This window comes from Lepidochelys kempii, chromosome 1, assembly GCF_965140285.1.
Source record: "Lepidochelys kempii isolate rLepKem1 chromosome 1, rLepKem1.hap1, whole genome shotgun sequence".
Taxonomy (NCBI): Eukaryota; Metazoa; Chordata; order Testudines; family Cheloniidae; genus Lepidochelys; species Lepidochelys kempii.
Genome location: NC_136380.1, coordinates 184,579,130 through 184,599,093, shown reverse-complemented (window position 1 = coordinate 184,599,093; position 19,964 = coordinate 184,579,130). Strand labels below are relative to the sequence as shown.

The 19,964-nt window shown below is 39.5% G+C and overlaps 1 protein-coding gene and 1 long non-coding RNA gene across 5 annotated transcripts in view; one reads left to right on the top strand and one right to left on the bottom strand.

The window, feature by feature from the left end:
- Positions 1–19,964, bottom strand: part of CADM2 (cell adhesion molecule 2) — a 1,024,844-nt gene that overhangs the window by 42,669 nt on the left and 962,211 nt on the right. For 3 of the 4 annotated variants that reach the window (XM_073304112.2, XM_073304121.2, XM_073304139.2), the window contains one exon: positions 11,536–11,655. The exons of the other annotated variant lie outside the window; for it this stretch is intronic. In XM_073304112.2, the coding sequence (XP_073160213.1) occupies positions 11,536–11,655 (120 nt within the window). The remainder of the gene's footprint in view (positions 1–11,535; positions 11,656–19,964) is intronic. 4 annotated transcript variants of the gene reach the window in all.
- Positions 5,492–12,910, top strand: LOC140895031 (uncharacterized). Its single transcript, XR_012154047.1, has 3 exons — positions 5,492–5,545; positions 11,511–11,609; positions 12,371–12,910. It is a non-coding gene; the product is annotated as an uncharacterized LOC140895031 (long non-coding RNA).

The window sequence follows — 19,964 nt, the reverse complement described above, 5'->3', positions numbered from 1 at the left end:
TATGTTCCTATGGGTCTAATGGGAAGTGGAGCTCCCATAGGGACACTACTTGAAGAAGAACTGAATAGTACACCAACAGCAGAAGATACAACCCCAGTTGATTGGGGTGCTTATAACCAAATCACTTTTATTATAGTAATGAGGGAAACTATACAGCTTCTGTTGTGAGTTCGGAAGGTGCTACTGATATACTTTAAGTTGTTGCAAATTCAGTGAATGGTCTAGAATTACCTGTGAATGCAACTGTTCTCTTACTAAAAGTCCTACTATTTCATAATAAATGTGGAGAAGTTCATTCTGTGTCCAAAGTCAAGGCTAGAATCCCTGATTTTCACAGTGGAGTCAGAGAATTTAGCATAGAAAACATTTGGTCAGAATGAGGGGGCATTGCCCTAATGTGCCAGGAAGTAAGGATGTGTGTGTCACAGTCACACAAAGACAATTAGCAAATTGGTTTCCTATGGTCTTGTTGCCAGCATTCCCAATAGCCACACTATGCTGCAAGGGACTTCTTATACAAAAGAGAGTCCCAAAGGGACTGGAAACCTATAATAGCTCTCAGAAAGTAGTTGGCACGATATCATGAGGTGGAGGAGAGCCAACCTGATGGTAATAAAGGACTCATTTCTTCTTAGCTTTACTAACTCCGGAAATATTGGAAACAGATGCTTCAAAGAATGACTAGGGGCTACAAAATTCAGCAGTCTTTGGAAACTCAGAGGTTGTTTTTAAGCATAAACAACTTAGAGTTGCTTATCACTGAAAAGGACACAACCAATTTCAAAATTACAGGAGGATCCTTCGTCCAGGTCTTGACACACAACAGGGCCATAAAACTTTACCTAACTGTGGAATTGGTTGTACAAGGTCAAACAGGAGGACAACACTAATGTTAAAGAATCTAAAGTTGTGTCTCTGATAACCAACAACAGGGACAATATTTAAATCACACCCACTCTCCATCCCCAAACATTAAAAACTGTCTTTGTTCAGTACTGAAAACTGCATCCGTAGAACAGCCTGTAGATGTTATATTTTAACCCTTTCCTGCTGTTCACTTCCTATATTAGTTTTAATATTGTCACAGACAACTGATTCTCTATTGTGTCTATGCATGTGGTTCAAAAAAAATCAGTGATAACTGACTGAGAGAGTTTTGATTTCATGAACACAAGTTGCCTCATTTCTGGATGGTTAAGAACAGAATACTTCACCTGATCTGTCCTGGAGACCTATTAGCAAAATAAGCTTTTACTGTCTTAAAATAAATAGAATAGTTTCTTAAAATCTTGTCTGTAATTTCTAACTGTCCATAACATATTCCCATAGTGATTTGTATGCCTTTGCCTTTGTTGTCCAGAATCCTCATCTCTTATCCTTTATCAGCTGGAAAGGGAAATTGCATATTATGGTAAATTGCCACTCCTGATACTTTTTTTCCCCTCAACTGGTAGTTTTCTATTACAGACTTGCATGAATTCAGACCTAGAAAGAAACCCAAGCATCCTTGATTGAAGGGATTTGATTCATTCTTTCTGAATTCATGCTATCTAAATCACAGCAGGATGACTTGTAATCAAAGTTTTTCAAAAAGAACATAAATTTGGGAAAAAGGAAAAGGCCATTCAGCCCTTTGCAAGTCATCTTGGTTAACACAGTTCCTCCAGAATAGTACCTCGCTTCTTCTTTAATGACCTCAGTACCTTCAATTCCAAACTTGGCTCAATAGGCTATTGAAAAATTGTATTTCTCTTCGAGTGAAAAGTACTTCCTTGTGTCGGTTCTGAATTTCATTTTTTTCACTCTCTTCCATTTATACTTTTCCATTCAGTCTTTTATTCTCAGCCAGTGAGTCAAGTGTTATTGAATAAGGTTTTTCCACCCTGTATTCCTGAGAGTAGATGAGTTTGTAATTTTTTTAAGATGAAAAAAATAACTGGGCCAAGATTAGATATAACCATTTAGGATACTGTACACTTCAAACCAGATTCCCCTCATGCGTCTATGTCTTTCACCTACACTGTGTTGAGGGATGTGTTTTAAGATTCCTGTACCAATGAATCACTGCGATTAAGTTTATTGCCCTTTTTTCCTTTAATATTGTTGGCTCTATTTCCCCTCCACCCCGATATGATAAACATATTGCAGCATAACATTAGCTGTGAAAGATCTTTGTCTTTCTGTTTTAAACTTGTGAACCTGTTGCAATATTCTCATTGCTTTTTCTGTTTCTTATTTAAGAAGGAGATACATTTTTAATCCACTTTGTTCGAAGCTCAGACATCTTTTGTGTTAATCTCTTTGAATAGCACAGTGATGTTTTATTTTCTGGAGGAAGCCAAATTATAATCAGTATAGAAGTGTATCTGGTGATAATTTAAAAATCAGGTAAATTATCAAATACAGTTAGGTCTATATATACAGCTATATTTTGAAATTAAGATATCCTAAGTATATTACTTTGTTATATGAATGTGAACATTAATAGGCCATCTTAGACCCATCTCCAAGGTCGTGCTTTGCAGATTTGGTATTATTTTATTGTTATTGGGGATACTGTAAACTTCAGGTTTTCCCAAGGTCATCTTTATTCTAAAACATTAGTATAATTAGTATCAATTCAGTGTTTCATGAAGTTCATGCTGGAAATTATTAACTGTGTTTCAAGTATGAGAGAATGCAAGGGAAGACTCAGTAATCTTTTCGTCTTCAAAGGCACAGCTGATTACTCTAGTTTTCTGGTTAGTGAGACAGACGTACATTTCTTATTAAAGGTGTTGCTAATAAATTTCTCTTTTGTGAATAGTAGAGAAAAATGTCAAAATTCTGCAATACAGAGTATATTTAGAAAAAAATCATCTCAGTTTTTACAGGGCACTATTAAAGTCCACAAAAATCTCCCAAAAAGAAAAAAAAACAGACATATATATGCCATTGGATCTCATTTAAATTAAGCCCAGCAGCAACAAAGCATCAAGCTCAGAAGACACGACTGCAATATCTTCCCTGACTGTTAAATAGAAGCTTGCTGTATTTCCTTTAAAAAGCCTGCACCCTTGATACTGTATTTACATACAAAGATAAATAACTCCCCCAAATGCAAACCAAAACCATAGTGAGATCTTAATAAGAGTCAGACACTTGTGGATGCAGTCCACCCAAGTAAAATACAATTGATAATTCTAGGGCAGATTCTGATGTTTTTATTTACACCGAATATGTGGAGAAAATGCCAGGTACTAAAAGGGTCTTTAATCTAAAGGAGAAAATCATAAGAACCAATGGCTGAGAATTAAAGCTAGACAAATTCAAATTAGAAGCAAGTAACACATTTTTAAACAATGAGGATTATTAGCCATTGGAACAGACTACCAAGGAATGTCTTCAAATCAAGATTGCGGCTTCTTTTCTGGGCAATATACTTTAGTCAAACACAAGTTATTGGGCTTCAGTACAGGAGTAACTGGGTGAAATTATATGCCCTCTGTTATATAGGAGCTTGGATTAGATAATCTAATGGTCCCTTCCTGGCCTTAATAGATTCACAGATTAAAATTTATGAATAGCACATTAAACCATGAGTCATCCCACTGAAATCAGTCAGGTTATAATAGTATCTTAAGGGACTACTCAGCATGAAAAATGGTATCACTAACTGCTCTTTTATTGGAGGTGGGGCGCTTAGTTATTTCCGAATCTGCAGGGGAGCGTGAAGTTAAAAATAAGGCTCTTCAGATAACACTGAAAACCCAAGTAAATTTCAGTCATCCCACACCTACCTTTTAGAAAGTACAGTATTCAAAGTATAGGAGATCACAAAAATAGTTTGCCACCTAAGTATGATGTAAATATGAAATTAATCATTTTTTGGCAATGAAGAGTGGGAAAGAATCTGTAGACAATCATTTAGGGTATGTCTGCACTTCAATGAAACACCCCCACAGCTGGCCTGTGTCAGCCTACATGGGCTTGCAGGGCTTGGGGTCTGGGGCTATCAAATTGCAGCCTGAACCTGGGCATTTATACTTCAGTTTGATAGCTGGTGAGCCCGAGCCTGTTGAGCCCGCATAAACTGCCATGGCCCACCTCCGGGTGTTTTATTGCAGTGTAGGCATACCCTTCACACACAAAAATTAACACGTAAAAAGGAAATTTTTCTGTCTTGTTTCTTATATGTTCCATTTATTCCTTGCTATTGGAAATTTCTAGATATGAATAAAATGTAGGAACTATTATGACCCATGTCAGCACTCTAGAGATTAGATAAAAATGGTCATTACAATGATATCCTTTCCCTTTTAGGCTCTTTGATGGCTGGCTTTATACAGAGATTGATAACTTCAGTATTAAAGGTTATAAGACACTGAAGGCATCAAGCTCTTTATATCGATCTATCTATATCTATCTATCTTAGAAGGGCTGTATAGGTGTAAACACATGCCACACTTTTTTGCCTGTTGCACATGGAATCTGAGCAGAAGGAAGGTAACATTTTATCCTTTTACAACCTTGGAGATGAATTGTGTGTGGGTGATTTTCAGAAAATCCCTTTCTCTTTGTGGAAAATGTAAGGGTTTCTTTCAACACATAGGACCCTCAGATCAGAAATTCTCCTAAATGTAGGACTGTAGCATCTTGGAGCTTTTGTGTAGTCAGGAAAAACATGCAGCATGCTGAGAAAGAGGCAGAGCTGGTAATATTCCTATTTCTTTGCTTAAGTGAAGACAAAACTATTTTGGAACCTCTGTATAAACAGCTGGTGCCTCCTGAAGCTGCTGTGTAGACAGATTAGATTTTTTTTTTAAACAGTCCTAAATTCCCCAACATTTCATAAAAGGCCATTTGGACTTTTTCCTGGACTGAGCCTCCATGCTAGTATTATGTTTAGAAGTAGGAAAGAAGTTCTGTAGTTTGATCTTGGAGTCAGGGTTAACCTCATTCTTTAAGTTCAGATGTCTTGCTCTCTGTTTCTTTCTGTTTCCAGGGTTATGCCGAGACCTCCAGCTTTAAGACTATCTGAGAAGTCTGGATGCAGCTTGGAGACTCAGTGCATTCTTGAAACAGAGCAAAGGAGATTGGGAAAGAAAAGAGAGCATAAAATAATCATCAAGTCATTATAGGGTGGGAATCAATTCTCATAGTGTAGATCAGGGGTTGGCAACCTATGGCACGCGTTCCAAAGACGGCACACAAGCCGATTTTTAATGGCACGCTGCTGCCTGCCGGGTCCCAGGCGCTGGCCCCACTCAGCCAGCTGCCGAATCCAGGCCTGAACCCTGGCAGGCAGCAGCGTTCCATTAAAAATCCTGCCTGCCCCAGCCCGCTCTTCTCCCCCACCCCCCGCCCCAGGCAGGGTGAAGAAGCTTGGTCCTGCCGGCTCCTGCTACAGAGCAGGCAGGCTCCCCCCTCCCCTGCCTCTTCCGCCTGCGTGCTGGGTTCCTGCCCCTCCTCCTCTCCCTCCCTGCTGCCAATCAGCTGATGGCCCTTGCGAGGGAGAGGGAGAAGCAGAGCCACAGCACTGCTCCAGGGAGGAGGCGGAGAAGAGGTGGGGACGGGGCCTTGGGGAAGGGAGGTGGAATCAGGGCATATCCCCTCCAGTCCCCTGCCGTGAGCCACTCGGGGACGGGGGCTGGGAGCACCCCCACGACCTCAGCCCACACCCCCAGCCCTGATCCCTGCACTCCCTCACACACACACACAAACACACGCAGCCCTCTGCCCTGACCCCTGCACCCCCCTCACATGCACCCAGCCCTGACTCCAGCACCCCCACGCATACCGAGCCACCCCATGCCCTCTCTCTTGCAACCCCCACATTCCCACCTGCACCCCTTGCACCAAATGGGAGCTGCCCAGGTAAGTACTCCACACCCAAACTTCCTGCCCCAACCCTGAGCCCCCTCCCTCATTCTAGCTCCTGGCCAGACCCTACACCCCAACCCCCAGCCTGGTCCTTTACCCGTGGCCCTGTGCTCAGTGCACTCCCACCCTCAGCTCAGTGCAGAGAGAGAGGATGAGAATGGGCTAGAACCAGGGAGAATATAGGTACCCACTCTATGTGGGCAGGGCCAGGATCCCAGACCAGCAGCGGGCTGAGTGGGGCCAGCAGCTGGGACCCTGACTGGCAGGAGCCGGCGGACGGAACCCCAGACCAGCAGCGAGTTGAGTGGCAGCGGGCTGAGCCGCTCAGCCCACTGCTGGTCTGGGGTCCCGGCCGCCGGCCCCTCTCAGCCTGCTGCCGGTCTGGGGTTCTGGCTGCTGGCCCCTTGCCAGCCGGGGTCCCGGCCGCAGACCCCACTCAGCCGGCTACTGGCGTAGGTGAACAGAACCTCAGGCCAGCAATGGGCTGAGCAGGCTGGCGGCGTATGATCAGCATTTTAATTTAATCTTAAATGAAGCTTCTTAAACATTTTGAAAACCTTGTTTACTTTACCTACGACAACAGTTTAGTTATATAATATATAGACTTATAGAGAGAGACCTTCTAAAAAAACGTTAAAATGTATTACTGGCACGCAAAACCTTAAATTAAAGTGAATAAATGAAGACTCGGCACACCACCTCTGAAAGGTTGCCGACCCCTGGTGTAGATGCTAATGCATTTCACAGGATCTCTGGAGGAAAAAAATCATAGTTTACAGAGTAGTCCATATTCTGGATTTAGGCTGCATATGTTTAGGTCTGTAGGAAAATCCTCAGGTTGGTAAACTGGTGAGAGCTGATTAAAACTGGGGAAGGGAGAGAGGAAAAGCGTTGTAATTTCCTTATCTGGTTTGAGTGAAAGCAGACACAAATTTGTTTTTAAGTTACAACTGCAGTTATAAAGTAGTCTATAAAATAACTAGCTGTTTAAAATGCTGTCAGACAAAACTGCTGTTAAGATTACACACTGATCACTCTATTTATTATTAGTGGTGAATGTGAGTAAACATACAGTAGCTATCTTTGAGATATAACTCTTCCCTTATCTCAGTCACTGTTTAACAATGCTGGCCCCCTTTGCCCCCCGCATATTCTAGGACTTCTCTGTTGCTTTGTGGTTTATCTCTCTGTCAATATCTCAAAGTACTGAGGTACATTAATGAGATCATGTGGAAGAAAAATGAAGGCACACGCAAAAAACTGGTAATGCTGAATATTCTTTTGATATTAAAGGAGCCGGGGAATGGAAGCACTGCCCAGGTAATTCGTACAGTTTAACTTGCTTTAATAAAACAGATGCTTTAGTCAATTTTTTTATTCCTATACCAACACCAAGATAAAAAGGAAAGGGGAGAGAAAAAATGAGAGTAATCTAACAGTTCAGACTGTTGAAATTCTGTGTGATTAAATAAAAATGGTCACATTTAATTTAAACTAAACCAAAATGATCAAACCCTCAATACCTCTGTTAATTTACTGTAAACCCATTTTTATATTTAGTTCCACAGATGTCATTTATACCTCTTTATATCAGAGCCTTCATAAAAAAAGAAGTGAAGTGGGCACGGATGCGCAGTGACATTTTTAAAATTTGACTTTTTAAGCATCCTATTATACAAACTCTTGAAGTTCCCAGTGCAGCTGCCTGGAAGCAGCACTGTATCCTGTATTATGTGCAATGACTTTTGGAGATGTTTTGAGGCATTGCTAAATAAAGCTTTGAACATTTTGGCACAATCATTTCACAAGTGAGTCAGTCGAGCCAGAATCACCCACATATGAGCAATAGAATTGAATATATTAAATAATGAATTTGTTTTCTTTTGCTATCTGACTGTTCACATATTATTATATTCATACCTGTTTTTTGTTGTTGTTTTGTTTTTAGTTTAGCAGTTTAAGCCAGAGTTATCAAGGCTTACAAGATCTGTGTCTTTTCTCCTGCTAGTCAGGAAAGGGATTTAACTGCAGAAAGAACAGTGTAAGGAAAAAAAAAAGACTGGTGAAATATGTCTGGGAGGGAGAAGGGGCTTCTGTTTTGGAGGGCTGTGAGTGTGGCACAGAGCCAGGTAAGCTAGCTCAGGGGATTCCTCAGCTGTCCACTTAGGGCAAGTTTAAGATCCCTTTGTGCTGCTCTGGCAGGGCAAAGAGACATAAAATCTGGTAAAAAGGAAGCTCTCCATACACAATGCACTTGTTCTTTCTTCTGTTCTCTAGATTTCTTTCTTCTGCACATTTTGGTCTCATTTTGTTATGCTTTCCTCAATGTGGCAGTTAAGGCTTAAGACCTACCAGAAAAAATTTATAAAGGTGTCCTCTCTTTCCCAGCATCAAAGTGCACTCAGATTTTCCAAGTTGGAAGTGTAATACACAAGCAAAGGGATGTCACTTAATATTTATGGGATTCAGCATAAGTGCAAACAAAGACAACACCTGGCTCACAAAACTTTAGAATTAACTGTCAGTTTTATTTCATTTGTGGAATAAGTAGAATATATCATAGGCACAGTGAGATATGGAATTACTATAATATCAAATGATTTGATGTTTCTTAAGCATATGATCTACATGTCCTATGTTAAAACCATAGGCATAGCTTTACTTCTATATTTGGGGAGACAGCTCCTGTCAGGTCAACTGGCTCACACGGGGGTGGGAGGGAAGGAATTCTGTGCCTGCCCGAGGCTTGCAGTTTGCAGAGGGGGAGGGGGGAGACAATGTCTCCCTGGCCCCTCCAAACTACACCCATGTTATACCTCTTCAAAAGGCATCTCTTAGGAATGATATAACCGAAGGGGTGACATTTTAAAACACCTCCTGAAAGGTATTACTTACTGTAAGTAATAATAAAATTGAGGGATCATACATGCATCTTGAAGCATAAACAGAGTTATAATGTTAGTAAAATATCAGAAATACACCAGACAAAACACAAAGGAGATTGTCTAGCTTTTAAGACACCATTAGAAACCAATTCAAGCACACTATCTACCGCCATAAAATTTGGAGCAAACTTCTACTAATTTAGATTAAGGAATGGATGAACAAGTTGAGATAAAATAAGAACCAAGAGAACCTTCACCCCACACTCAAAGAGGAGCCAAAACTAACAATGTTGTAGGTTTGAAACTATTTGAGTAACTTCTCAGTTTTATGAGCCCCTTCACGTCCTAATTCCTACTGGGATAATAACAGGTTTCAGAGTAACAGCTGTGTTAGTCTGTATTCACAAAAAGAAAAGGAGTACTTGTGGCACCTTAGAGACTAACCAATTTATTTGAGCATAAGCTTTCGTGAGCTACAGCTCACTTCATCGGATGCATCCGATGAAGTGAGCTGTAGCTCACGAAAGCTTATGCTCAAATAAATTGGTTAGTCTCTAAGGTGCCACAAGTACTCCTTTTCTTTTTACTGGGATCATAAACAGTAACGTCTCAGAAAGGTTTGTTCCTGTGGTATTTTTCTTCATGGCGTGAAACAAGCAATACTGGAAATCACCTTAACAGGATCAGAAAATTTGGATCAGATTCAGTCAAGCATTTGGACTTTTGACTGCTTGTCTGAACTCATCCTAATGGTCATTCCAATGTCAGATTAAACATATTCTAATATACAGGAGGACTGAAGCTCACAAGTGAAACACTTCTTTACCAGCCTCCATTCCATAATTCAGAACATCCAAATGATAAAAATTAGCACTTAAGAAGCCAGGGAGTGAGATCCTATGCAAAGAAGCAACACTGCATGATGCAGAAAGATACAGTTTTGACATCAGCAGTTTAGTGTATCTCAGTTGTTATAGCAATTTACAGCAACCAAAAAAAAAAAAAAAGGCTCCAGCCTGAAAAACCTAGAAATGTCTTTCATCCACATCTCGGCCCTCAACAATGTGGAAATTCAGCCATACCCCCCCAAATACTTTCCTGTATAAATGCATAGTTGGAATGAAACTCCGCAGGGTAGAATCATCCTTTTATAGGAAACTTCCCCCCAGCCTTTTAATTTAAGAAAGACAAGACACTATAGCCCTAAAGTGGCCATTTAGTGCCCAGCTGCTCTTTACAACATCTCCATTCCTTCCTTACAGTTGGTAGATATTTCTATAATCTTTTCCCCTTTCTCTTATCATTAAGAAGGTCACACATTTTCACACTGTGGACATTGTATGAGGATTAATAAAATAAAAAACCTGTATTTTGAGATTGTAGGTCAGTTTAATTGTGTGCAGCAGTCACAGTACTAAAATATTAATGCACTATTAGTGAAACAACTGTGGATATCATTTCCAGGATTGCCTAATCTTTTTACACTAGTTTTAGGCATGTTCAGGAAAAACCCTACCATTCCAAATAATAATACCATGCTCTTCTTATACAGCACTTTTTCATCCATAGGTCTCCAGGAGCTTTACAAAGGCAGAGTCATTAGCCCCATTTGACAAAAGGGGAAACTGAGGCAAAGGGAGGGGAAAGTGACTTGCCCAAGGTCATCCAGCAGGCCAATGGCAGAGCCAAGAATAAAATCCAGGTCTCCTGAGTCGCAGTCCAGTGCTTCAGCTGCTAGATCATAAACTTAAAACCAGTTTTAAGGTGTTTGTCATGAAAATGCTTCTAGAGAGAAAGGTTTTCAGAACATAAGTAGTGCTAGCTTTCCCAAGGGATTTACATCTCATCATAGAAATACATCTTGACAGTATTTAAATGTATTTCTCTCTCTCTAATTTTTTTGGTGCCTTCAGTATATGATGGAATATCTTCATCCCACTTTTTACTTTAAGCCTAACTCAGAGGTTACACGACCCCCCCCCTTTTTTTAAGACTACATGAAAACTGCTCCTTAATCAGAGAGTGCAGATATTAGTTTATGAAGCAAGGCACACAATCCTCCAACGCCAAGCACCGTTTGCAACACTCCCAGTATGTGCAGAGCCTGTGAATAAGAGAGTAAGCCTAGGAACTGAATCTAGATTCTGTCCCAAGGCAGGGCAGAACACTACCAGAAACACCATCTTAAAATACAGATCTAGAGAAAAGAAAATTCATTTGATATACTGTAGCTCAGGTAAGAAAAGACATTCCTTAAATTAAAAGCTTCTTAAAACTTAAGACTAACAAGCATGAGAAAGAAAGATCTCCATTGTATTACAAGCAGGATTAAGTCTATAGAAATTCCAAATCCAAGATACTTATCTTGTATTCTACATTAGCACCAGAAAGCAAAATAATTAATTACTAGTCATTCATAAAAAATACTAAGACTATGAATACTACTAATAATAACCCAGTCTAAAAAGTAATGCAAATTTTAAAATATCATATTTGCATTTTCCATAAGAGATAAATTTGCTAATCTTAAAAAATGAAGTGCAAACGTAAATAAATAATTAAGTCACCCTATAAAAGTTTACACACATTGCTGGAGTGGTAAGAATGTTTTATTAAACCTTTTTAAACCTTCTTAACTATTGTCATGTGGATTTATTACTTTATATAAACACATATTTAGGCAAAATGTTTAAATTCCCTCCTGAGCATTTTCTATCCCCTTTAAAATTCCCTGTAATTTCCTATTTATAATGGGTTTTTCAGGCCATAACAAAGAAGAATACTGTACCTCTGGTGCTGATGGCTGTTGCCGATGTGGCTGTGCTGGTTGTTAAGGCTACAGTGGTTGTGACTGTTGCAGTGGTAAGTGAGGGGATGACAGTGGTGGGAAGCAAAGTGTTGGAAACATCTGGTGAGTGGAAAAAAAAATATAAAATAAAATCATATCATGCAAACAAAGGAGAAGCATAATAATGGTTCAATTTGTAAATACAAGTATGAAGTAAAATGTATAAATTAAAACATGCTTAACGCAGATTATTACAGGTACAGTAGCGTACCTTGAAATTCTTGACATATCACTCTCTAGTTTTATATTCAAACATCAAGGGAAAAGAATTTAAAACACTGTTAAAACTCAAGTTTCCACAGCTCTGGAGAGTGAATATTTAAGTGACAAGAATCCATTTCTTCACTGAGCCATTTTAAAGGTCTCATACGGTAGAAACCAAATATAGATGAAACATGCTGTGTCAGAGTGGGAGATGAATAAAACAACACCATCATGCTAAATAAACAAACACATGTTAACGAGAAATGGCAGTATGTTAAAACACCTACTTTCAGACAGACTCAATGGAAGGAAAAAGGGGAAATTGCTACTAACTATAAAAGCTGCTTTTTTTCGGTTTGCTTGTCTTCTTCCCACAAATTTGTTTAAGACACAGTTGTCTGCTGAGATCCAGAGCAAATTTCAAACTCCTTACCCTTACTCATAGGCAAAATAGTTTTACAGTCATCCTAAACATGGGATACTTAACATATAGCAGTATTTTAATAACTCCTAAGAAATTTCATTTGAAACCCAACATCCAGAAAGATTAATGGTAATTTTATTATTACAGGTGTGTGTAGAAGTGGGAAAAGGTGCAAGTCTTCAACAGTGGTATCCTACAAAATCCTCTCCATCTCTTGGTCATACTCTGAGTTGAGTAAATGCAAATCTGCTAAGCTAAAGGCATTGCTTTTGGTCAGATCATAATCAAAATCCCTTATAGTAAAAACATGATTAAAATACATAGGAAACAATCACACATACAGAAACACAATACTTAGACCTGCACTGCCAAGAGCAATAAAGATGAATGTTCCTTTTGCCTAGGAAGAAACTGTAAATAAGAAAAGATGAAAGGAAATAGAGGAAAACACTTTTAAATAAGGAAGATAAAAGCATCTGACACAGATTTCCCAGACCGCAGTTTTAAAAGCAAAGGGCCAGATTCTGAACTCCTTTTGGTGAATACCATTCTTACTCCATACATACATAGCCCCACTGGCTTCAGTGTGGCTAACTTCAGATGCAAGGTGCTTAACCCCATGCCTCAGGGGATCACAATCTGGCCCATAATTTCAGTCTTGCCTTGCTACAGAAAGATGTCATTTACTAAATGTCCGATCATGTATCTCATTGAGCACCATCAGCTCCCAGTGAATTCAGTGGTAGTCAAGGATGCTTAACTCTTCACAGGATTGGGCCCTGAGGAAGACAGTTCAGGAATGGGGTTCTTGAGTTCAGCATTGTCGAATTACTTTCCTTGGCTTTTGATTTCACATTTTTGCATTATTTTCAGGCTGGATGACAGATTATTTTGCCATTTAGAAAGTGTCCCTGTCATTCCCTCAGTTATTTGCTGTTGATAAATAAAATCATTATTCGTTCTAGACTCTATACCTGCAGAATTTTCCACTTTGGAAAACATCAGATAGCTGCTTGAGATCACTCTTTCACCTTTAGTATGCTGATGTTTACACCTGTTCTTCAGTAGGAAATATTCCCAGGCAAGCAAAATTAAGAAACCAAGCTTTTTAAATAATGACTGTAGACACATTAATCACTAGGACAAACTGTAATATTGCCTGGAGTGCGACTGCCATTATAATTAAATCGAACGGACTTTAAATAGCATTATAAATTAATTAACATGTTAAAAATGTTATATTCACTGATGTATACAATTATTTCCCATAATGTGAAACTCCTTCTTAGATGGATATCTAATCAAATTTGCACCACATAGAAGGAAAAAAAGGTGTACCTGATATTCAGTGCAAAGCCTGATACATTTTTTAAAAAAGGCAGCTATATATCAGTTTTATACCCAGAATATAGTGAACAAACCTTACTTTTGTTTTAGGTGACTTCCCTAAACGTGCCATTGAACAATTCAAAACTTTCTACTTCTGTCATTTGCATTTATGCTTAATAACAACCTTTTTCATTGTTCTGCAGAGTTTGTTGCATAGTGCTTTGGATGGGTTGCCAGTGGACTTCGGAATCATTTGCTGATTCTTTTTATGGTTTGGAAGTTTTCTTCATAAAGTTTCAGATTTAAAATTACATCCCTCACCTCTTATACCTTTACCGGGTGACGGAGACTTGTTATTGGGCACTAGCAGAGGATAGTAATATTGGCTGGACAAGAATAATCTTTTCTGATCTCAGAGAAGAATGAAACTAACTAAGCAGGAGTCAGCTGGTTGGAGAGAAGATCCATCTGCACTCCCAGTTAAGTCTAAGTCTGCTCAGGGTCCTGGAAACATCTCGCTCATACTGGTTCTGTGCAGTTGAGTCACTCTTTTAGTAACATCACATTTCATTTGGTGCACTCACTCATATTAGTAACTACATACCTATCCTTACAGCAACTACAAACCACACATTTTTTAACTCTATGGACTGCATTTCATACTTAAATCACATTTTGGCCAACCTAATTGTAGATAGTTTGGCACCTAAGTCACTGAGGTACTCTTGAAAAGTCCCATATTCATGAGATTTAGCCACTTGGGACCATAATTCCCATTGATCTTTTTTGAGATGGAATCACAGAAATGTAGGGCTGGAAGTGACCTCAAGAAGTTATCATGTTCAACCTGTGCACTGAGGGAAGACCTAGAGCCGTTAACGGTGTTTTTACGACCCATTCTTAAAAACCTCCAGGGATGGGGATTCCACAACCTCCCTTGGAAGCCTGTCCCAGAATTTAACTAACCTTATACTTTATATTAACGTAAACCCCCGCCCCCCTTGCTGCAGATTAAGCCCATTACTTATTGTCCTAATCTCGGTGGACATGGAGAACAACTGAACACAGTCCTCTTTATAACAGCCCTTAACATATTTGAAAACTGTTATCAGGTCCCATCTCCCTCAGTCTCCTTTTCTCAAAACTAAACATGCTCAGTTTTTTTAATCTTTCCTCTTAAGTCAGGTAGGCTCCTAAATCATTTTGGTACTTTTGAACAATTTACTGGTCGTCTCCTTGAAAGTGATTTTGCACAACAGCAAGCAAAACATTTCTGATAGCCTTACAAGGAGAAAACCATTTGCAGCACACCCTATGCTTTCATGGTTTGCTGACATGGAGTGAGATATTGGTGATATATAGTGGGCCTTGAAATAGAAGGATGTTTCCTGCAAATCAGCCAGATGGCAACATGCTCTAATATTCAACAAAGTACAGTAGAAGCTGCTGTTTAGGGCACAGAAATCACTATTGGTGTATTTTTAAAGCTGTGTTCTTGTTCAACTGGTGATCCATCAAATTTGTATTAATCTCACACCTCTAAACACTCAGGACCATTATGATCAAAACAGCTTAAAGATTTCTGGAACTTTTCTATTCAAGTGCCTATGTCCCATTGATATCATCTCATTGCCTCACACATATTAAAGTATTCATCCTAATCTTCTTTGTAAAGCAGGAAATATTATTCCCATTTTGTAGATGTGGAACTGAGGTAGACAGTAAATGATTTGTCTAGAGTTCTACAAAGTCAGTGGCAAAAATAGGACCCAGTTGAACCCAGAACTTTTAAGACCTAATCAAAAGCATTAGCTACAAGACCATTCCTTCTGCTCTGTACTACTGGACATTAAATATAAACTTCACACAAAAAAATCCAGTAATTGTCTTTGTTCCCAACCCTCTGTTTTCCTCCCCACACGCACGTTGAAAAATATTCCATCTGTTCATTTGTTGAATTTATGACACATATATTTGGTTCTCTTATATTTGCTTGACTAATGTGGATGGATATAGCCACGTACTGTACTTGCTTTTTCTTTTATAAAAATGAATACATTCAGTTTTAATGGTATCGCAACTTAACTGCCTTTTTCACAGATATAGTGCAACGAAGGAGAGTAAAAAAAACCCCAGCTTTTAATTCAAAAGTGCTGTTTTTCTCCCTACGAGAGGCCTAAAATATGCATAAACCATAAAATGGGGCCATATTCAGGTAAAATGCTGTATTTTTTTCTGAGAATTCTTTTCAGTTCCTAAAAGCTGTTATAGACACTAAATAAATCACTAAAATAAAAATACAGATACCCTAATAAAATATTTTAGTTACATATATCTAAGAACAGAGGTTTTTAAACTTTACTGAAAAGGCAAGTAATCAAATAAGATTATTCATAGTCAGCATTAATTTCAACTCTAACCACTAAGGCAGATGATTATTTGTTGACAGGTAATTAGGTTAATATTAATTGAAACAATGTACTGACCATAATATCTCCTTTATTACCCATCATGATACCCATGCTACCACTGGAGTTCAGCCTATTTAAAGATACCACAGAGCACTGTGATAATACAATTTTATGGAAAACAAATGTGTTAGGTGTCAGATACTGTGGCTAATTCTAGTTGTGCCCATACTTTATAATGCCCAAAAACAAATATAGTGGGCCAAATTTTAAAGTGAAAGAAACTTTTTTTGTATCTCTCTGGTGGCGCAGAGGGCCATAACCTAAGTGCAAATGCTTAGCAGAGAATTCCCCTGTCAGAGGGGAACTCCTTATTGGTGTATTTGTGCCATAACTAGGTGGAGAGAAGGGTGGGGCAGCTGCACTCCATCAAGTCAGTCCTCCATTGTTTTACAGATTGTTCACTATGATACCAGTCAGCTCTGTGTTTTTGGGGAACCAGGGCGCAGTATCTAGCCGGTCTGACTCATGAAAGATCCCCCCCACCAGTCTCTTCCTGAACCAAAACCAATCAGAGAAAAGGCTTGCAGAGAGCAATGACGGGCAGATGGGAGACACACCTAGACCTCTCCTGACAAGGGTGACAAGGTTAAGACATCTCCATTAGCATACAGAATGGAAACAGAGAACCGCACTGAACTCTGGGATCTGAAAAGCAGGGACACACTTCATCATGGGAATCTCTGCTCCAGATGTTAATGAACCTACACCTGCACACACCCAGCTCAGCAGTTATCAAACCAATTCTAGTAATAAATCCTTGATTGATATCCAAAATACTGAAGCAGCCTAGTTACACTGTGAGCTCCCTGGAAGAAAACACCACCCACAGCCAAGAGTATCAGCTCCTATTGTCTAGCCTAAAGAAAACCCTTGAGTCATCAGTTTACCCATAAACAAATCTAGTGTTCTCCGTTGAACCATTGTATTTTCTCTACAAAACCCCCTACCTATGTCCAAGTCAGTGGTCTGATGTTTAGATACAAACTATGAATCAGTTTCACTGGGACTCCATCATCTCCTGAGTGACTGTGCTGAGGGCTCTGCCTGTCTCCTGCCCTCAGGACCCTAAGCTACCACCATTACCTGGGAACCCCGACCAGTTCAACCTTCAGGGAGCGGTGAGATCCTCTTTCTTTCTTTCTTTCTTTCTTTCTTTCTTTCTTTCTGTTTTCCTTTCTACCTCAGGTATTAACCTTTAATACTATATGTTATGTTGGTTTAGGCTCTCCTTGTGTAGTTATCACTGTTATTCAATAAATAACTTTTATAGTTAAGCTGGTTGCTTCTCTCACTCTCTCTCTTTCTCTGAACTTTACTCTTTTGTGTTTTTAGCTTCCCCCATTTACTCTGCTGCAACTCTTCTTTTACCTAAGCTAACGATCTTTGTAGTGCCCAAAAATACTGTGGGGTTTGCTCATCAAGTGGGTTACTGCCGGTACAATTGTGACGTGAAAGTGGGATAGGGACGTGTTAAACCTGTGGCACATGCGGGGGTGGGGGTGAGGGAGGCAGCTGAAAGTGCTGCTCAGCCCAGCCTATTGAGACCAGGGGCACATAAGGGTGACAGTTTGAAGGTGCTACTTAACCCAGCCCATTGAGTCCAGGGACATACGAGGGGATCAGCTTGAGAGTGCTGACTGACCCGGCCCACTCAGACTTGCTCTGTTTGTGTGTGTGTGTGTGTGTGTGCGCGCGTGTTCATCTAGTTCTAGGGCTGGAGGAACCCAGCCCTGGGGAACCTAGGTCCTGCAGGATAGCTCCATTGGGAGGGGACTTGCAGCAGGGAGAATTAGAGCTCCGTATGAGAACACAAGTGACATAAGCAGTGCATTCATAGAATTACAGAACCCTCCCCCCACCCCAGAAGAGTAACCCTAATAAATGAGCATACTGCAAAGCAACGGGCACATCTGGTAACAACTAAGGACCCAATACCAGTTGCAGGATGTAGAGATGTGCAGGAGCAGTTCTAAGCACCATCAGGGCTAGCATGGTCTTGAGGATCAAGAAGCCCAAACCAGTTCCCTGATACTCTCCCCTCTTTCCTCCACCAAGTACAGCAGCGCCTCATAAGGCAGAAGTAATTCATCCCTTAAGTTAATGGAGCTATATCAATTTGCATCCACTGAGATCTAACCCTACGCATTCTGCTCTTAAGTTCCCATAAAATAAGAGATGGTGCTGCTGTAAAATAAGTGCAATTTCAAACAACAATGGCTGCAATACCATAATATATATATATAAAAGCTTTTGTTTCAAGCTTGACAAAGGCTGACAGAAAAATTAAAAGACAAAGTGATAATGATAGATGGACCCTATGGTATTCTGGCTGAGAATGAAAGAGACTGTAAGCGTTAACTGAATTGAGTGATGACCTACCTGGAAAACAACCTCACTACTCTGTGCAAAATTTAATCAGAGACTGTAATATGTATTACTGAATTATTTAGCGAGATTTTAAATCCAAAGGGAGCTGTATTTTCTGTGGAGTTCCCAGAAACTGGGACAGAACAAAGAGACTGTGGCTTGAATGTCATGTGATAGCTCCTTAGCTGTGAAACTGAAAGATCATAAAGCTTCGTGGACATGTGATCACTATTTATACGTTTACTAATTGATTCGGATTTATGAAGCTCTGAAATGGCAATTTATGTTTGATTTGGTTTTGTTGTCTTTTTGCTAGCAGAGTGACTGTAGTTTAAAAAAAAAGCATTTCAATAAACTCATGATGTAGATCTGACTCTTAGTTAAAACAATAAAAGTCAGGTCTCACTTCCAATTAGTTCATAATGCAAGACATACAGCTTGGCTAAAATAACTAGTCAGTTTGGAAGGAGAATAAAGTAGATTCACATAGTTTCATGATTCTAAGAAGTTTAATGCATCTCTAGACAATACTAAAAGTAGGAAGACACTTTAATGGTAAGATGTGGGAGCTCATTAAGGTTTTATTAAACACTGTTTAGTAGGGTGGGAGACAGAAAAAAGTGAAGACATTGAGACACAAGGATCTTGGTTTCTACTGCTTCCTCCTTATAAACTATGCATTAAAAGAATTATCTCTCTCTCCCCTCTTGTTAAAAGTTTTACAGGTCTTTTTCTAATCTTGAAAGCAGCAGATTTCAGTAACAGATGGAAGATAAAGCAACACAACATTTAAAAACAAAAAGCCTTGTTTTTCTCTTGGTTTAGTGAAGCTAAAAGTTGGTATCAACACAGTATATATACACACACAAGGCCCAGATTCTGCCCTCACGTTACATTTATGTAGTTACTACTGGGAGTTGGCACACAACACTGCAGAAGTTGGCTCAGTGAATTTAAATAATAATATTTCCTGTTTACACTTTTATAGCACCCAAAAGCCCCATTCATGATCAGGACTCCATTGTACTAGGTGTTCTACAAACACAATTTCTGTCCAGAAGAGTTTGCAATCTAATCTGAAACAAAAGCAACAAGAGTTTGTAAGCATGACAAACTAAGGAGGGAGGAGTGGGAAAAAATAAGTCCACATGCTTACACAGGTAGCTGTTGCACAACTCGGGGATTTTTGATGGTTCCACACCTTTTGACAATTTAAAATAAAAAAAAAATAGTCAGCTGACCCTGATTGCCTTACAACTTTGCCATTATTGGCTGGCTGATTTCTTTTAAGCATCCCTGCAGAAGAGGGTATTGTGAAGACTTTACTGGGAGGAGGATGTAGTGCCCCTATTGATAAGGTCAGCAGAGGCATGAAGACAGAACTGCACAGAAGTTTGTAGTGGACATGGACAAATGGCATCACTGATGGACCAAAGGGGCTAGGGAGATAACAGTGAAGACAGCAGACAAGTAGGGTGAGGTAGAATTGTGAAGGACCTGGAAAGGGATGACAAGATTTTTTAAATTAGCTATGAAAAAGGAAGCAAGCCAGGGGAGAGTTTCAATTTTGTCAC